At 40.5% G+C, this 14,876-nt stretch overlaps 1 protein-coding gene across 2 annotated transcripts in view; it reads left to right on the top strand.

Moving 5' to 3' along the window:
* The window catches only part of HSPA12A (heat shock protein family A (Hsp70) member 12A), an 83,284-nt gene that overhangs the window by 59,799 nt on the left and 8,609 nt on the right, over positions 1–14,876 (top strand). For both annotated transcript variants that reach the window (XM_072039831.1, XM_038181286.2), the window contains exons 7-9: positions 10,819–10,990; positions 13,769–13,855; positions 14,418–14,522. In XM_072039831.1, coding sequence (XP_071895932.1) covers positions 10,819–10,990; positions 13,769–13,855; positions 14,418–14,522 — 364 coding nt within the window. The remainder of the gene's footprint in view (positions 1–10,818; positions 10,991–13,768; positions 13,856–14,417; positions 14,523–14,876) is intronic.

Genomic DNA, 14,876 nt, shown 5'->3' with positions numbered 1-14,876 from the left:
TGATCAGTGACCACAGAAATGCAGAAGTTCTGACTGTAGCCAATACTACCTCACAAAATTCATTATTCAAAGAGCATGCTGAAAGTAAAAGTCATGCTTCATTACAGTTCCAGGTGCCACATTTATCTTCTTGCTTTTCAGAGTGAGATAATGCCATGGTTTCTGAACAGCTGGTATGAGGGACCAGCATTACAGGCTGTACTTTACTTCCTATCATAGGATTAGCTTTATTAATAATTTAGTAAACAGAAATGAAATATCAGATGGATTCTGCTTTGGTCCAAAACAGCTTGCTAAGTAGCATGATCTGGTGTGTGTATGATGGATAGCCAGCCTTGATGTTTTAGAGTCCCAGCACCTGCCATTCCAACAAATTCAGTAATAGCTCCATTCTAAACCTGTACTTGAATATTGAGCTGGATACTCAGAAATTGATGTGTTTACTTTAGTGGATTGTTTCACCAAATTTGGCCTGAATTATTTGTAAAATGCTATATGGGAAGCTTCTGTGATTCTGTGAAGCGATATATATATATACAAATATATAAAAGATATACAAAATAATTGAGCTTCAAGATTTGTATTCTTATGCTTTTAAGAACAAGACCATATGTCCTCTACAATAAAATATAAGAAAATGAATTAATTAGAAATTGAATTTCCCTCCCTGAAAAGACTCTGGACTGAGGTAGAATTTTGGGGGGTTATATTGTATTAGTCTTTTAAACTCAACTTCTGCATTCTCAATGCATCGAATTGATAGTTTTCTGTGTATTAAATCATTTTTTAAAATGGTCTTAAAATGTGGTTTAAGGCTCCAGGATCTCTTAGGACAGCTGTATTTTTTATGTTTTCAGACATGAAAAGTGCAGCCTTCATATAAAAAAAGCATAGTGCAAGGAATGTTTCCTTTTGATCCCAGGAGACTCTCTAATTGCAAAGATGACAGAATTCGTACAGAACTCTGTGAGGTCCTGGATAATTGTGGGCTTGTTACAGTGAGAATCAGTGAGTCTGATTCTGCTCTTGTACTGTCAGATCCAGAAGGCTTTCTCTCAGGGATACGGGCAGGGGTTTGATGCAGCATTCACAAAGACAAGAAATGAAAAAGGGTGTAGGTCTTTTGGAAACACTCAGACCAGCAGTGTTGGTCTTTCTCGGCATATGGTATCTGCACCATTTTTGGAATCATAGAAGCATTCATTGGAAGTGTTTGGAGATCATCTAGTCTGACTTTCACTTGAAGCACGGATACTGCCAACAGCAGGTCAGCAGTGACTTTTTTTAGGCAAGTTTTAGAAAGTCTTCTAGGACATAGATGCCTCTCTGGGCAACTGTTCCAACGTGGCATCACCTTCACAGTGAAAAGGGCTTTTTGGAATACGCAGCTTGAATTTTGCAAGTTGCACTATATTGCTGTTGAGAAAAGTTTTGTTAGGCTATCTCTAAATGCCCTTCAAACAGTTGCAGGCAGCTATTAGGCTGCTCCTTGACCTCCTCTTCACCAGACTAAACAAACCCAGCTCCTAAAGTCTCTCTTTACAGAACGTGTTCTTTTAGGAGCCCTCCTTGAACCCTCTCCAGCTTCTCCACGTTTCTCTTGAACTGATGGGTCCAAAAGTGCTCATTTTATAACCTTTACAGAGTTCATTCTGTAGCCATTACTCATGGAAATTAGTAATTGTGAATACGTGCTTCATTGCTACTCCTCAGTTTGTGTTTTAATTGAGGGCTGTAAGTGATTCCAGTGGTTTCTTTGGCATTGAGAACAACAATAATAGTTCACACAGTGATTATATATTTTCATCTCAACTTTTTGAAGTTGGTTATCCAAGAGTATCTTCCATGACAAACCTAAGTAATCAGAAATAAACACTAATCTAAACCTCTTACCCCTTCATCAAACATACCCATGCACAAGCTTGTTAATTTATATCATTTGGCAATGTTCACCAAACCCGTTATAAGTGTTAATAAACCTGTTATAAGTGTGCAAGTGTGAGGTACCTTATCTGCCCTGATTTCCAGCAGGATAGAGGATTTCACTGTAAAAATTCCTTCACAGGAGTTCATAGCTTGTGAGTTCTACCCTTGAAGTGAAGGCTGTAGGAAGGCTGTGAGTTTTCTGTGGATTAGCTGCTGTGCAAGAGCTTCTTGTATAGGCGGGCACTAGGAAGACATAAAGCACTGAGAAGCCTACGCTTTGGTATTTTAAAAGTAAGGGAAATTTGTATAAATATATAGTAACAGTTTCTGCTTCATCGGGGCAGAAAGGAAGATATGTGGGTCCTCAAACAGAGGTCTCAGTAGAATCCCAAAATCCCATGGACAATTTAAAGGCCAAATTACACAGGTTCGTCTTTTTGTGTCTTTCACATTGCTTACTCACATTAGTGCAAAGTGAATAAATAAATGAAAACTGTTCCAGGGGTCTCTTAATTTACAGTTTTGTGCCCCCTCCATTGAACTGATTGGCTTTTAGGTTTGTCATCTGTCATAACTTGTACTTCCTTTATCTGCAAAGTGAAGTTTTTAATGTTTTCATCATAACCTGAGATTTCATTTATGCTCTCCCAAGCAGTTTTCTCACCAAGAGATTAATATCTCTGTCCTGGCACTTAACTATGCAGATGGGGAAGCTTACACAGAAAGAATTCTGTAGCGTGATAATTATTCGTTATATTTTCACTTGTGAACTGTAAAATATTATCAGTGGCACCAGATTAGACTAGGACAAAGGACAGCCTGTTCTACAAACCTAGTTTTAGGTCAACAGGCAGTAGAGTGAAAATATATGCATTTTTGTACATATGTATGCATGTATAGCAAATGATGTTGAAGTGAAAGCAAAAAGGTCTTGGTTCTGTAAAGCATCAACTGTCTCTGACGTTATAAATATCAGATCTTTGTAGGATCAACCACCACCAGTGTCGACAGTATTTAAAAAAGCGAGAGGAAAAAAGAAGTTGTTTCTCAGTTTTCATCTAGGCTCTTAAATCCTGAGGATGAACTTTCCAAGGGAGTGGAGCCCCCAGCAGCTCTTCCTCCTGCCTTTGGAAAACCCAGTCTCTTCACTCTTCCGTGGTCCCTAAGAGGAATCTGGGTCTTTCCTCTTTCCTCTGTTGAGCAATTTTAAGAATCTGTCTTTGAGCAGATAAGTTGTCTGAGCTACTAGGGCTGCCTGTCCTTGCTCTGTCATGTTTATTCACAGGTTACTTATTGTCCTGCTGTATTCTTGTTGTTCTGAAGACTAACGGCAGAGCACTGGTGTATGTGATGGTGTAGGAACTTTCACACCCTTTTGCTAAAGATCCAGCAAAATTGGATGAACTGTGCTTTCGATGCAGCTTTGTGACATCCACTAGCCCCACTGCCTGCTGACCCAGCTCCCCCGTACAAGCCTCTCAGCGATAAAGCTGAGACTCTTTTCCAGTGTTGTTCATCTTCTGTCCTGGCACGCTCTGCCTGTGTAATTAGATCTCAGTCATTTATTTGTGACATCCCAGTTTGATGCTACAGAACTGAAGAAAGTGTTAGCTGGTGAAAAAGGAGGAGGATTAGAGAAGAGCTCACTTACTGAGGCACTAAGTGGCTGGTTTTATCATGAACCTGTTAACACAATGAACTGATTAGCTTAAACAGTGTAAATTTCACAAGGCTCTTAATTTCCAACTGCTGTTTTGTGTTGCCTGGATTCAGTCACACAGTACTTTCTGCATGCAGGCTGCACGATGCTTAACTTGCAGTCATGGCTTTCCTATTGTTACTAATTATAATAAATATCTTGCAAACTACAAAAATGTTGATGCTAATTCACAGCTTCTGTTTTTCTGGCTGAATGATGTTGTCCTGCAGGGCTTTGTTGCCTAATGAACCACATTATCTTTACAGAGTTATTTCATGGGATCCAACTTCTAAAATTTGTCTCTGAGGCCTACAACTATGGCTTTAGTGATATAATGGGTTTGAAATATTATTTCTTCCACCCAGAAGAATTGATCATTACACTCATCTAGTCTACAGGGCTGCTTCAAAAGTGATGGTGGAAAGCTGAAAGCTGAATAAGGACCCAAGGCTGGGGTAGCACGAGCTTCTGAAATCAGTGTCACCACTGAAGCCATCCCGCCATGGACCTGGGATGTAGCTGTCCCTCCAGCTCTTGCATGTGCTAACTGGCACATGAAGAAATAAATGTTTGCTCTGTATTGGGTTTACATGGCAAGGCTTTGGTAGCGGGGCGCTGCAGGGGTGGCCACAGTGAGCAGAGCCCAGCAGCTACCCTGGGTCAGAGCAGAGCCAGCTCCAGCTGCTCCAAAAGGGACCTACCAGTGGCCAGAGCCAAGCTATGAGCGAGCCATACAGACTCTTAGCCATTTCTCTTTTATAGTTTGAGCCTTTTTTCACAGGCTTTGCTGAGGTTAATACACGTTTGCACCACTTTTTGCCATAATGATGCTTCTGATTTTATATTACCTATGGACACATTTCAACCATTTGAGGCTTTTCTGCATATGTTCACCATTCTGGCTCAAGACCCATGCAAATCTAGTCCTGTATGTGTGCAGTAAAATGCATCCTTTCTTTCTATTTTTATCATTTCATATTTCCATCTCCCCCACCTCCCATGCTGCAGAACATAATCAAGGCAGTGCTGTGCATTTCAGAGATGAACAAGTTAAGACTCTTCTGGTGAAAACTAGCATGGATCCACTGTGGGACCTGTAATTTGGTCCTTAACCTGATGTTTTTTCCAATGTACCTATAGTTGTTAAAATGCCATAGATATATTCCAGGCTGAGCAGCTTGGTGCTTCGAAAGACAGGTAGTTTGGTCAGAGTGGGGACTGCAGCTCTGAAGACAGTGGTGCTGATGGGATTCTGGAAATGTGTATTCAGCTGTCTGTGTCTAGAAAAGCTCAAAACCCAACTTTTTGGATAATGTTTAAGGTCTTGCTTAGAATTTGGGGTCATGCATTCTTGTCCATCCAGTGTCAGATCTGCAAGAGTAGCGGCCTCGGATCTGACCCCAGCTTCAGAGAGGTTTGACAGCTGTGCTGTAAACCTCCATACAGATCAGGGACCAAAAAGTCTACTTTTTGTTTAGCTTAGCTCAGATACATCCCTTTTAGATGAAGAAAAAATTCTGGGAAGTCAGCAGAAGACAGTGCAGGATGTTTATCACTGCTGTTGTGCTCTGTGCTTTTGTTCTGCACGTTTGGCCCTTTCTGAAGCTCTGGTTCCCCAGGCAGGCTGGGTCCGTGCAGCCGTGCTGTGAGTGCGTGGGCCTGCCTGTGCTACCACACAAACTCGACGGAAGGGTAGAAGCTTCAGAAATGATTGAAAGTGGGCTGGTGTGTACAGAAAAGCAAGCTTATACGCTGTCTGACAATGGAAAAGACGCAGTGTGAGCTGAGAGCCTCTAAGCCCTCTCATCAGTCAGCAGTGACATTTCAGAAGTTTTAGTATTCAGAGTTTGACTCTAAAGCTTTGAGTGAAGAGGAAATGGATACACATGAGAGAGAGAGGGAGAGAGGATTTCCAGGCAGGTGAAGCTCAAGGCAATAAAGATGAATACAAAATGGATAGGACTGACTCCAGTTAACATATTATTCTATTAATAAATCAGTATCTTAAACTCAACAGATGGAGTACTATTTTCTGTACGCAGTGGGGTTTTTTTTTGTTTTTTTTTTTGTTTTCCCCACTGATTAGGATGTAAGTGTCAGTTCTTTTAAGAACTCTTATGTAGGGCACATTCTTTTTGTTACGGATCATAATGGTTGGATATTCTTTTTTTTTTCCTTGTTTGCCTGTAAAAGGATGTCTAATATATTCTTTTGAGGGGAAAAAAATCTTCACTTTATAACCTAACTAAGAATCTAATTAACTAATTTTCAGTAGTTTGAAAGAGAAGTAATAGTACATGTGCTGTGTACCTTGTCTGTGACCGTGTATTTGTGGATGCCCCATCTCTGGGAGTGTTGAAGGCCAGGCTGGATGGGGCTTTGAGCACCCAGGTCTGGGGGGAGGTGTCCCTGCCATAGCAGGGGGGTTGCAGTGGTCAGTGAGGTCCCTTCCAACCCAACCCATTCTGTGATTGATTCTGGGATGTTTCCTTACATGCTCATTCTATAGTCACGTCTGCGTAAGTGTAGCCTAATAGAGTGCAGCGAACAGGCAGTGTTAGAAAATATTAAACAGTAAATGTTGATGCTTCTGATTATGGTGGCTTTCAAAGCTTTTCATTTAGCCCTATCTCATGGCTTTCATTGCACCTTTTAAAAAGGCTCAAACTATGTGGAATATTCTACTGTAACACTGCCTTTAAGGCCACACGAATTACAGTGCATGTATTTATGAAAATAAAAAATCATGAATTGCTGTTTTTCATTGGGCATCATGGCATACAGGGCTGGGTTTTAGAAATACCATCTTTTAATCTGTAGTAACGATAATTCTGCACACTGGATGTATGTAATTTAGCTCTCTGGAAATGTTCAGACTGCTATACTGAGTCACAGTCCAGACCTCAGTATTGGCTAATTTGAGCTAGGCTAACACTTGGCACCGTGCTCTGCGCAGAGAATCAAGAATGTCTCTGTGGTCAGCTATGGCTCTCGTGCAGTGACACATCTCTGGCAGCAGCAGCAGAGCTAGCGTGCCAAGTTAGGAATTCACCTGTGTCTGGATGGCAGAGTTGTGCATGCCCCAGTACTTGAGGCTTTGAAGCATTCTGAGGTTTGCTGGCGATGATGCATCTTGGCAAATGAACAGCAGTGCACTAGCACCAGCTCAGAGACCTGTTTATGCCAGAGTAAGTAAAAGTCTGGAAGTCCCTCTGTCCAAGTATGAAATCCTAGTGCTCAGACAGAGAGCTTGGGGCACCATTTCTTTTCATCATCTTCTTTGCTTCTTGCAGATGTATATAAATTGCAGCAACCTTCTGGAAAGATGTTTAAGAACTTTCTGATGCTAACACGATTTTTGTATTTCCATGGTGGGTTTTTCACTTTTGCTGTTTTTGGGAAAACTGCTGTCAGCTTCCTTCACGTTTCATAAGTGATGGTTGGGTTTATACTGCTAGCGAGGGAGATTTCCTTATCAGAGTACAGGCAGGACGTGGGTCTGTTACAGAGCCTACAGAAAGCTGCCATAGGCAAAAGCTTTGTAATACATCGGTCCCACTGCCAGAATAATCTGTGTAATGTTAAATCCTGAGATATTGCTTAGATCTATCTATCTAAGCCTGTTAACTTATAAATCTGCTCTTACTTGCAGCAGGACTTGGACAGCAGTGGGCATGGGCATGCAGTGAGGCAGGTGGAAAGGAACAAAAGGAAAAGATAGGAAATTCCCCAACTTTTACAGTTAAGATTTTTAGTGAATGCATCACCATTTCTTCGTGTTGACTGCCTGCTGTTTTCAGTGCTCTTTCTCTGCACAGTTTTCCTCCCATCCCTTTCCCCTCAGCTGTAGCGATGAGACAGATACAGCCTCATATGCCTTCATCTTCTTGGTGCTTGTATTCAAGTGGTTGCATTTCTCCATTCCTCCCTAGCTGTGTGTGTGTGTGTGTGTGTGCACATTTCTTTCTCATCTCTCCTTCCCCCATTCTGTGCTCTGTGTGTATGTATGTATGTATATATATATATACAGTGATGTGCTGTCTCTGCTGATCTATGTAGAAAAACCACATATACAGTGTATTTTATAACGTCAGTATTGGTCTCTCTATATGTAGGTATGCATATTTATTTACATATAAAAATACGTATGCAGGATGCCTAGTACCCTGCACTGTACACAGATCTTGGTATGGTCTTTTTTTTGAGTGGAAATAGCTCATTCTTCACTTCTACCTGGCCCATCAGACTCTGTAAGGAAAGCTTTTTAACTACAACAAAAAATGGCTTCATGAAATTCTATTAGGATCAACTGTGCTTTGAACCGTTAAAAACTGTCATTTCTGTTGAATGTTTTCCTCAGGAGATACTTGGAATATGTTAAAATAATATCTAGACAAAAAAAAGTAGCAAGAATAGCATCTGCTGTACTTGGAGGACTGAGAACATGGATCTGAGTCCAAGCTGCAGGTCACTGCCTACCCGTACTGACGTGCAGGCTGCAATGTGAAAAGTTCATGGTGCAGACTACTGCTGAAGGAGGGGAGGAAGCAAATGTTATCATTAATAGTTAACTGTTTTCCTTTATCAGAACCAGTCTTAGAAATATATAACAAAACCCCCCCTAGAAAACACTTTACATTTAATATAATCTTACTTCTTAGTTAGGAAACACCAGTGCATTTCCGATGTTTGCAACTCAGTTCTCGTCACCTCTGCAAATGCTTTATGATGCAGCCTTTGGATTTTAATACCCCTAGCAACAAACTATTTTTTTTCCTTACAATGTGGTTATCTCTCTTACTGCATGTTAGACAGAAGACTAAAAATTGCTTTGTCTGTGCTACTAATCTATGGCCAGTACACAGAGCACACTGAGCGTGGTGATTTCATCCATGTTGCTGGCTATTAAAAAACACTTGCTGCTGAGATTCAGAGCTCTCACAGGACCTGGTAATGGGTTTTATATATGTGAAAACTGCAGGAGGGAAGCAAGGAACTATTTGTTCTCCATGCCCATGTTGGATAAGGCAAGAAATGCTGGCCTTAAAATTGCAGCAAGAAAGATTCAGATGAGACTTCTGGCAAAACTTTCCAAAGGCAAGAGCAGTGAAGGACTGGGGTAGTTCATGTGAGCAGACTGCACATTCTTGGAAGTTTTTAACAGCTTAGATAAACATCTGTCAGGAATGACCCAGAATTGATTCATATCTTGAGTGGTGCCCCTTCCAGTGCTACAGATTGAAGTTTTTTGCTTAGAGGAGCTCATCTGGAGATAACTGATGTTGAAGTGAACTGGCATGTAGCCAGCCCTGCTTGTGCCTAGTACATCTGGACTGCTTGGAGGAAAGCTTGGGCTTGTAGCAAGCCACAATCCATGAGCTTAATCTTCATCCGCAGTACATCTCCAGAGCTTTACCTATAAGCCTGTGCCTGCAAACATGCTTGCATTCAAGTGGTGTGATGGCAGGGGAGTCTGGCTTGGACCTCTGCTTGACTATTAGCCTTTTTATATTTGTTAGGATTACTCTGGCTGCTGTAAACCTGCATTTTCCAAATTTTGAGAGTTTGGTTGCAAGCGTTCTTTTCAATGTAGTATTTTTTTTCAATATGTTTTGCCACATAGATATCAAGGCTTGATACTCTCTTGTATTTGCACAGTATTTTCCTTCCTAGGCAGTTCCATTAATTTCAGCTTTTGCTGTTGACTACAGTGGATGTAACCAAAGCACAAGGTTTTGCCTAGAAGCAATAAAGAATGTAAAGTGACCATAATCCCGGTCACAGAGTGTGCTTTTAAAATCATGAGCACACATTGTTATAACCCTTACTTTCTTATTTTTGAATTCATTCGTTGTAGTTTTTCCTCTTTTGTTATCAACAAGGAAGATGCTTTCTATAAAAATGCATCTCTCTTAGTATTGGAATGGAAAGGGAAAAAAGAGTCAGTAAGTACATGTGAAGAACAATTTTATGTCTACAAGTTTTACCTCAGTGCTGCTTTTCGACTAAGCTTTACTCTGAGTTTCTAGCTGCAGGTATAAACCGACCAGCAATTAGCAGAGCCCGCAGTGTAGGTGTATGAAGGAAATGGAAGTCCAGTCCAAGCTAACAGACTTCCCATGTGATCCTGCTTTCTTTGGGGATGCTCTGAAGTCACCACAGTGTATGTGTATAAGTTGAAATGAAGGTTTGCTGGAAAACTGACAATGGAATTAGAAAAATACTCGTACCTGTATTTGTTTGCTAGCATGCTTTACTAATCAGGCATTTAACTGAAAACCAACAGCATCCAAAGGAAAAGTTGGGCAGAAAGAGTTGAAAGATATGATGATCTTTTAACAGAAAATCATATGAAGTGCAGGAGAAAAGAAATGAAAATACAATTCTGCCAACTGCTTTTTGCTGCTGTTCTCTAAGCACAGCTCTGGGAGTGATGTGGTTACGTGAGAAGCTGTGGCTTCTTGGAAAATCTTTGTCTGAAGACTGAAAATCCAGAAAGCAAACAGAAAGGATGGCAAACATTAGTTAAGAGTGTTTTTAGGCTTCTCATTAGTTTTTTAGGGAACTTGCCCTATTCTATTCTGATTCCTTGAAAACAGCATTTTGGAGCTGTTATAACAAGGAATGTACTTACAATATGTTTTGGAACAGAAAAATGATGATTTTAAGCCTATATATGCGTTACTGGCAAAGGATATCACATATTCCTATAATCTACACGGTGGGGGGAAGGTCCGTGTCTGCTTTGGCAAGGACTATATATATCTTAAATCCTCTGGGACATGAAGGAAGACATACTTAAAATATCATGGGGAAGTGAGGTCAAAGGTATTATTTCTTGAAGGAGGCTGGGGCCCCTCTTAGCAGGCAGATTTGTGTGTTGATTAGGTTTTAGGCCCTTCAGCCCAGGTTTCAGGATGCCTTTCTTCCTTTCTCCCTGTCAGGCACACAGCTGCTCAGTTAGCCAGCATGGTAAGTGCATGCCTCCTTCCCTGTTAGAGCCTGTGAGTTGTGGCTATACATTGTGGGCAGGACAAGTCCCAGCTCAAGACCTTTAGGCAACAGCAGCAGCTTTTTTGTGCGTTGAACTTGGAGGGCTGACCTGACTGAAATCATGAGCGGGGAAATGCTTGTTCACTTGCTGTCGGTTACGGGATTTCCAGCCCTCTTCTCTGATCAATTCTCTCTCGCAGGCAGGAATGGCAACTCCTGAAAACCCCGAGCAGCTGATCATTGCCCTGGAACCCGAGGCTGCCTCTATCTACTGCCGAAAGCTTCGCCTTCACCAGATGATAGACCTGAGTAGTAGGGCGCCTGTCAATGGTTATAGCCCGAGTGACACAATTGGAACTGGATTTACACAGGGTACTACTTCTATTAACTCACTTCTTAGTTTCTTACATCTAAGTTTGCTTTGTCCATGAGGGCTGTTTTCTAACCATGTCTTGTTGTCTCTGCTGTCTTGAAATGTTTCAGGCTAGCATCACTTTGCTTTATATACGCTAATTTGCTGTTTAGGGTAATTAGGCAAGTTCGGGCATTGATCCATCAGACGTGTTTGCACATGCTTGGATTTTAGCATGCAGGTAGCTTCACTGTCTTGCCTATACTGGGATGTTGAGGGAGGTTAGGAGAGGTATAGCATTTTCACATCAGTATTTTTCTGCCTTAATTAAAAGTAATACTTCACATTGGATTATTTTTATTTAACTTTGTTGGAAATAATTATGTGTTCAATTAGCTGCATTATTGAAGCAGTGTTAAATTACTGGATCTCACTGAGACTTTTAGTCTGAGGTGTTCTTCCAGACTTTTGGCAGATGCTTTATGATATTATCTTTATGAAATACCATTAAGTACTTCCAACACTCAGCAGAACACACAGTACTGGAATACAGCAAGGAATTTATCTACTTGTGTAGAAGTGAAAATAGATACGGCAATTTTGATGTATTGACCTGTGATCTGTTACTCATATCAGTGTTTGAAGATTGATTTACAAAGATTTTGGGGCATAGTATCCTGTCTAAGATTGGAAGGGGGAAAAAAAAAGACAATAATGAAACAATGTGGTGTCATTTTAGCATAGCATATTTTCTGTCTGCATGAATTGTAACAGTTGCACTGATACAAATGCCAGTGTGTCAATCTATCCCAGAAGGAATTTTTCAGAATAATTTGCATTTTATCATATTTACTAGGTCAAAACAATACAGGCACATGGAAAACTGTGCCAGTAAACCTATTCCTGTACTTACCAGATAGCCTTTTTTCTTAGGCCAAGTCATTACCTCGTTTTCTCATGCCTTGCCTCTCCCAGCTAGCGCTTGTCAGATGTGTTCAGTGTTATGGGGGCCTGTGCCGGGCACAGGGCACAATCCCTTCAGGGGCCCCACACGTTCTCCCCCTTGTTCTCCTTCTGAACTACTCCAGTTCCATGAACTTGCTTGCTACATGGGGATTTGTCTCCAAGAAAATAAATAATCAAAAAAAAAAAAGCTTGTTTGGTTAAGGTTTTGAAGCTGGACAGAATCTGGCAGATCGTGGGTTTCTGCTAATGGGTACCATTCTCTTTCTTGACTTTGTAAGGTAAAAGCTATTGGGGATCAGAAAGGTTTCGTGTCAAAATTAATGAAAACAAAGTTTGGAGTGAATTAATTTGGGGTTAGAATTAAAATTTCATAAAGGCATGGCAGGTACCCAAGACAAGCTGAGAACAGCTTAAGGAGAAAAGCCCTTTAAATATAAACAGAGAGAAGTTCTCCAAGGACTGTATTATTGCTGCGAAGCCAAAACAAAATTTTTACTGTTCACAGTAGCCAGGGTAACTTTACTTCAGTTGTAGCTAAAGACTGGCTCTTGTGTTCGCTTTTAGCCCACAGAAGGGAATGAAAGGACTCCCATTGACTTCTGTGGGCTCTGTGTTCATTGCTTGGACATATTGCTTGTTCTGTCTTTGAATCCTTTGTCATTTAAGCTGCTGGTGTGAGCTGGTAAGTCAGTACCATGAGGCTAACAGCTTGCCTGCATCATAGGGTCTTCATGAAGTGGGCATGGGTGGAAGCCTCTGGTCTCTTCCTGATGATAGGCACTATAGAAATGAGAAGCAAAATGCAGTCAGTGATTTGCCTGTGTTATTTTCAGAAAGAATGATGTCTTTGTATATTACAGGATATCTCAGTTCCTCTGTAGTATTTTATAGAAGTGCCTTTGAATGGAAGTGACACAGGAAATTATTTTTTTGATCGTCCAGTTGCACAGGTTGTTTAAGAAGTATAATAGCAAAGGCTCTCACTATTCCACTTTCTCATTGTTTGCATCTTTAAATGCCTAAGTAGAAATTAAGTCTTGTAAGTTTTTTATTGTTATAATATTACAGACTATGTGTTATTTTTAATTGCTATATATTTTAAAAATGCTGTGCAAGTGTCCTGTATATGATTATAATAGGCCAAATCTTAGTTATTAGGACAAAATTTAATTGTTTTGCTTATAGAAGAATGGCAGTGCTTTGCAGGCTGTCACATAAACCCAGGATTTCTTTAAGTAAAGGTTGAAACAGTTACTGGTCTCCTGATGTGTCATCTGCCTGAGTTACTGGAGGGTCAGGCTTGATGATCACTGTGAGCCTTGAGAAGCTCTGAACCTGTGAAGCAGTGTTTTCAGATGCTTGATTTGACACAGGCAGATGTCCTGAAAGGCTCCCGAGACATTTTTGCCGGAGCACCCCAAATCTGTCGCCGTGTAAATGCTGGCTTTTTGCTGTGAGGAACAGCTAGTGGCGGAGCGGGGCTGCCGCCTGCTGGTTGAGCGTGCTCCCAAGCCTGGCATGTCCTATGCCAAGTAAAATAAAGGATTATGAAAAAGGACTTGTCTGTGGCTTTCATACTAGGTCATTTTTTCTAATCCAATGTGTATCAAGGAAGAAAAGAAAATCCAAAAAATGTTTTTTTTTTTTTTTCCTTCTTTCTAGGAGCAATGCTTTAATGTTCCTAATTCTAATGCAGTATTTCTTTTTCCATTTGTTTTAAGAAACGATACATAGAGATCTATCAACATTCTTGTACTTGTTTTCTACAGCATATTATATCAACTTCTTCCTGCTTTCTTATACTCAGTAATTTTCTCTCTGTCAATGACTAGCTAAGGAACACGTCCGTCGTAATCGACAGAGTCGCACCTTTTTGGTGGAAAATGTCATAGGAGAGATCTGGTCCGAACTGGAGGAAGGTAGTGTCCTTTCTTGAATAAACTCTGCTCTCACGGGTTTTATAATGCTGGCAAACATTGTGTTTCCCACAAATCTGCTGTGTACTGCATTGTTCTACGAATGATTATAAATAGGAAAAGAAGCAAATAGAAGTGCATGTGTGGCTCTGAGTTGCTAAGGCTGAGCTGCAGTTCTGTATCCTCTAACAAAAAAGAGTTTTTTTCAGGAGATGGCAGAAAGTAACCAAGGTTTTAAAATACAACAAGAATATTTCCTCAGAATAGATTTTGTAAATACACTGTAGTATAAATTTGGTAACCCCCTAGAATGTACATCAGCAGCACGAGCAATTCCGCTAATATCCAGTTTTCACCTGTGCTAAGCCAATGGCTTTTGACACTCAAATTTTGTATTTATTATCAATTGCTGCTAATAAATATCAAGTTTTCAGTGTAGACAGTCATAACTTTCCACAAGTCATTATCTCTTATTTTTATCATGCCCCTGAGAAGTTTTCATTGCAGTATTTTGTTGTGATAATATTAATGTAAATGTCATTTGCCTATTCCTTTGTCAAACCAGGAGACCGGTACATCGTTGTTGACAGTGGAGGAGGAACAGTGGATATGACTGTCCATCAGATCAGGCTTCCTGAAGGACATCTTAAGGAGCTATACAAGGCAACAGGTAGGTGACACTTCCACTGCTCACTTCATTTATATAGTTTTTTGACCCGTCAGTGAAGGAAGTTCATGTCTTTATTATTTACTACATTTCATTAATTTTTTCCTGGAATCAGCCAGCATTCAAAATTAGTGTAACCTAACTGTTGGTCAGCAGAAGGGGGTAAAACACTTCATGCTTCTGACACTTTGGGATGGTAAACCTCACTTTGTGAGGATAAGAAAGTGCCATCTTGCATCATTGCAACTTTATTGCAATAAAGTGCAATTCCTTTAATGATATTCCCTTCCTGAACTCCAAATCCCCTCTGTCTTTGTCTTTGCTAAGCTGTTAACCACATGAGACAGCCTGCTAATT

This window comes from Anas platyrhynchos, chromosome 6 (genome assembly GCF_047663525.1).
Source record: "Anas platyrhynchos isolate ZD024472 breed Pekin duck chromosome 6, IASCAAS_PekinDuck_T2T, whole genome shotgun sequence".
In the NCBI taxonomy this organism is placed as follows: Eukaryota; Metazoa; Chordata; class Aves; order Anseriformes; family Anatidae; genus Anas; species Anas platyrhynchos.
This window is presented reverse-complemented; position numbering and strand designations above follow the sequence as displayed.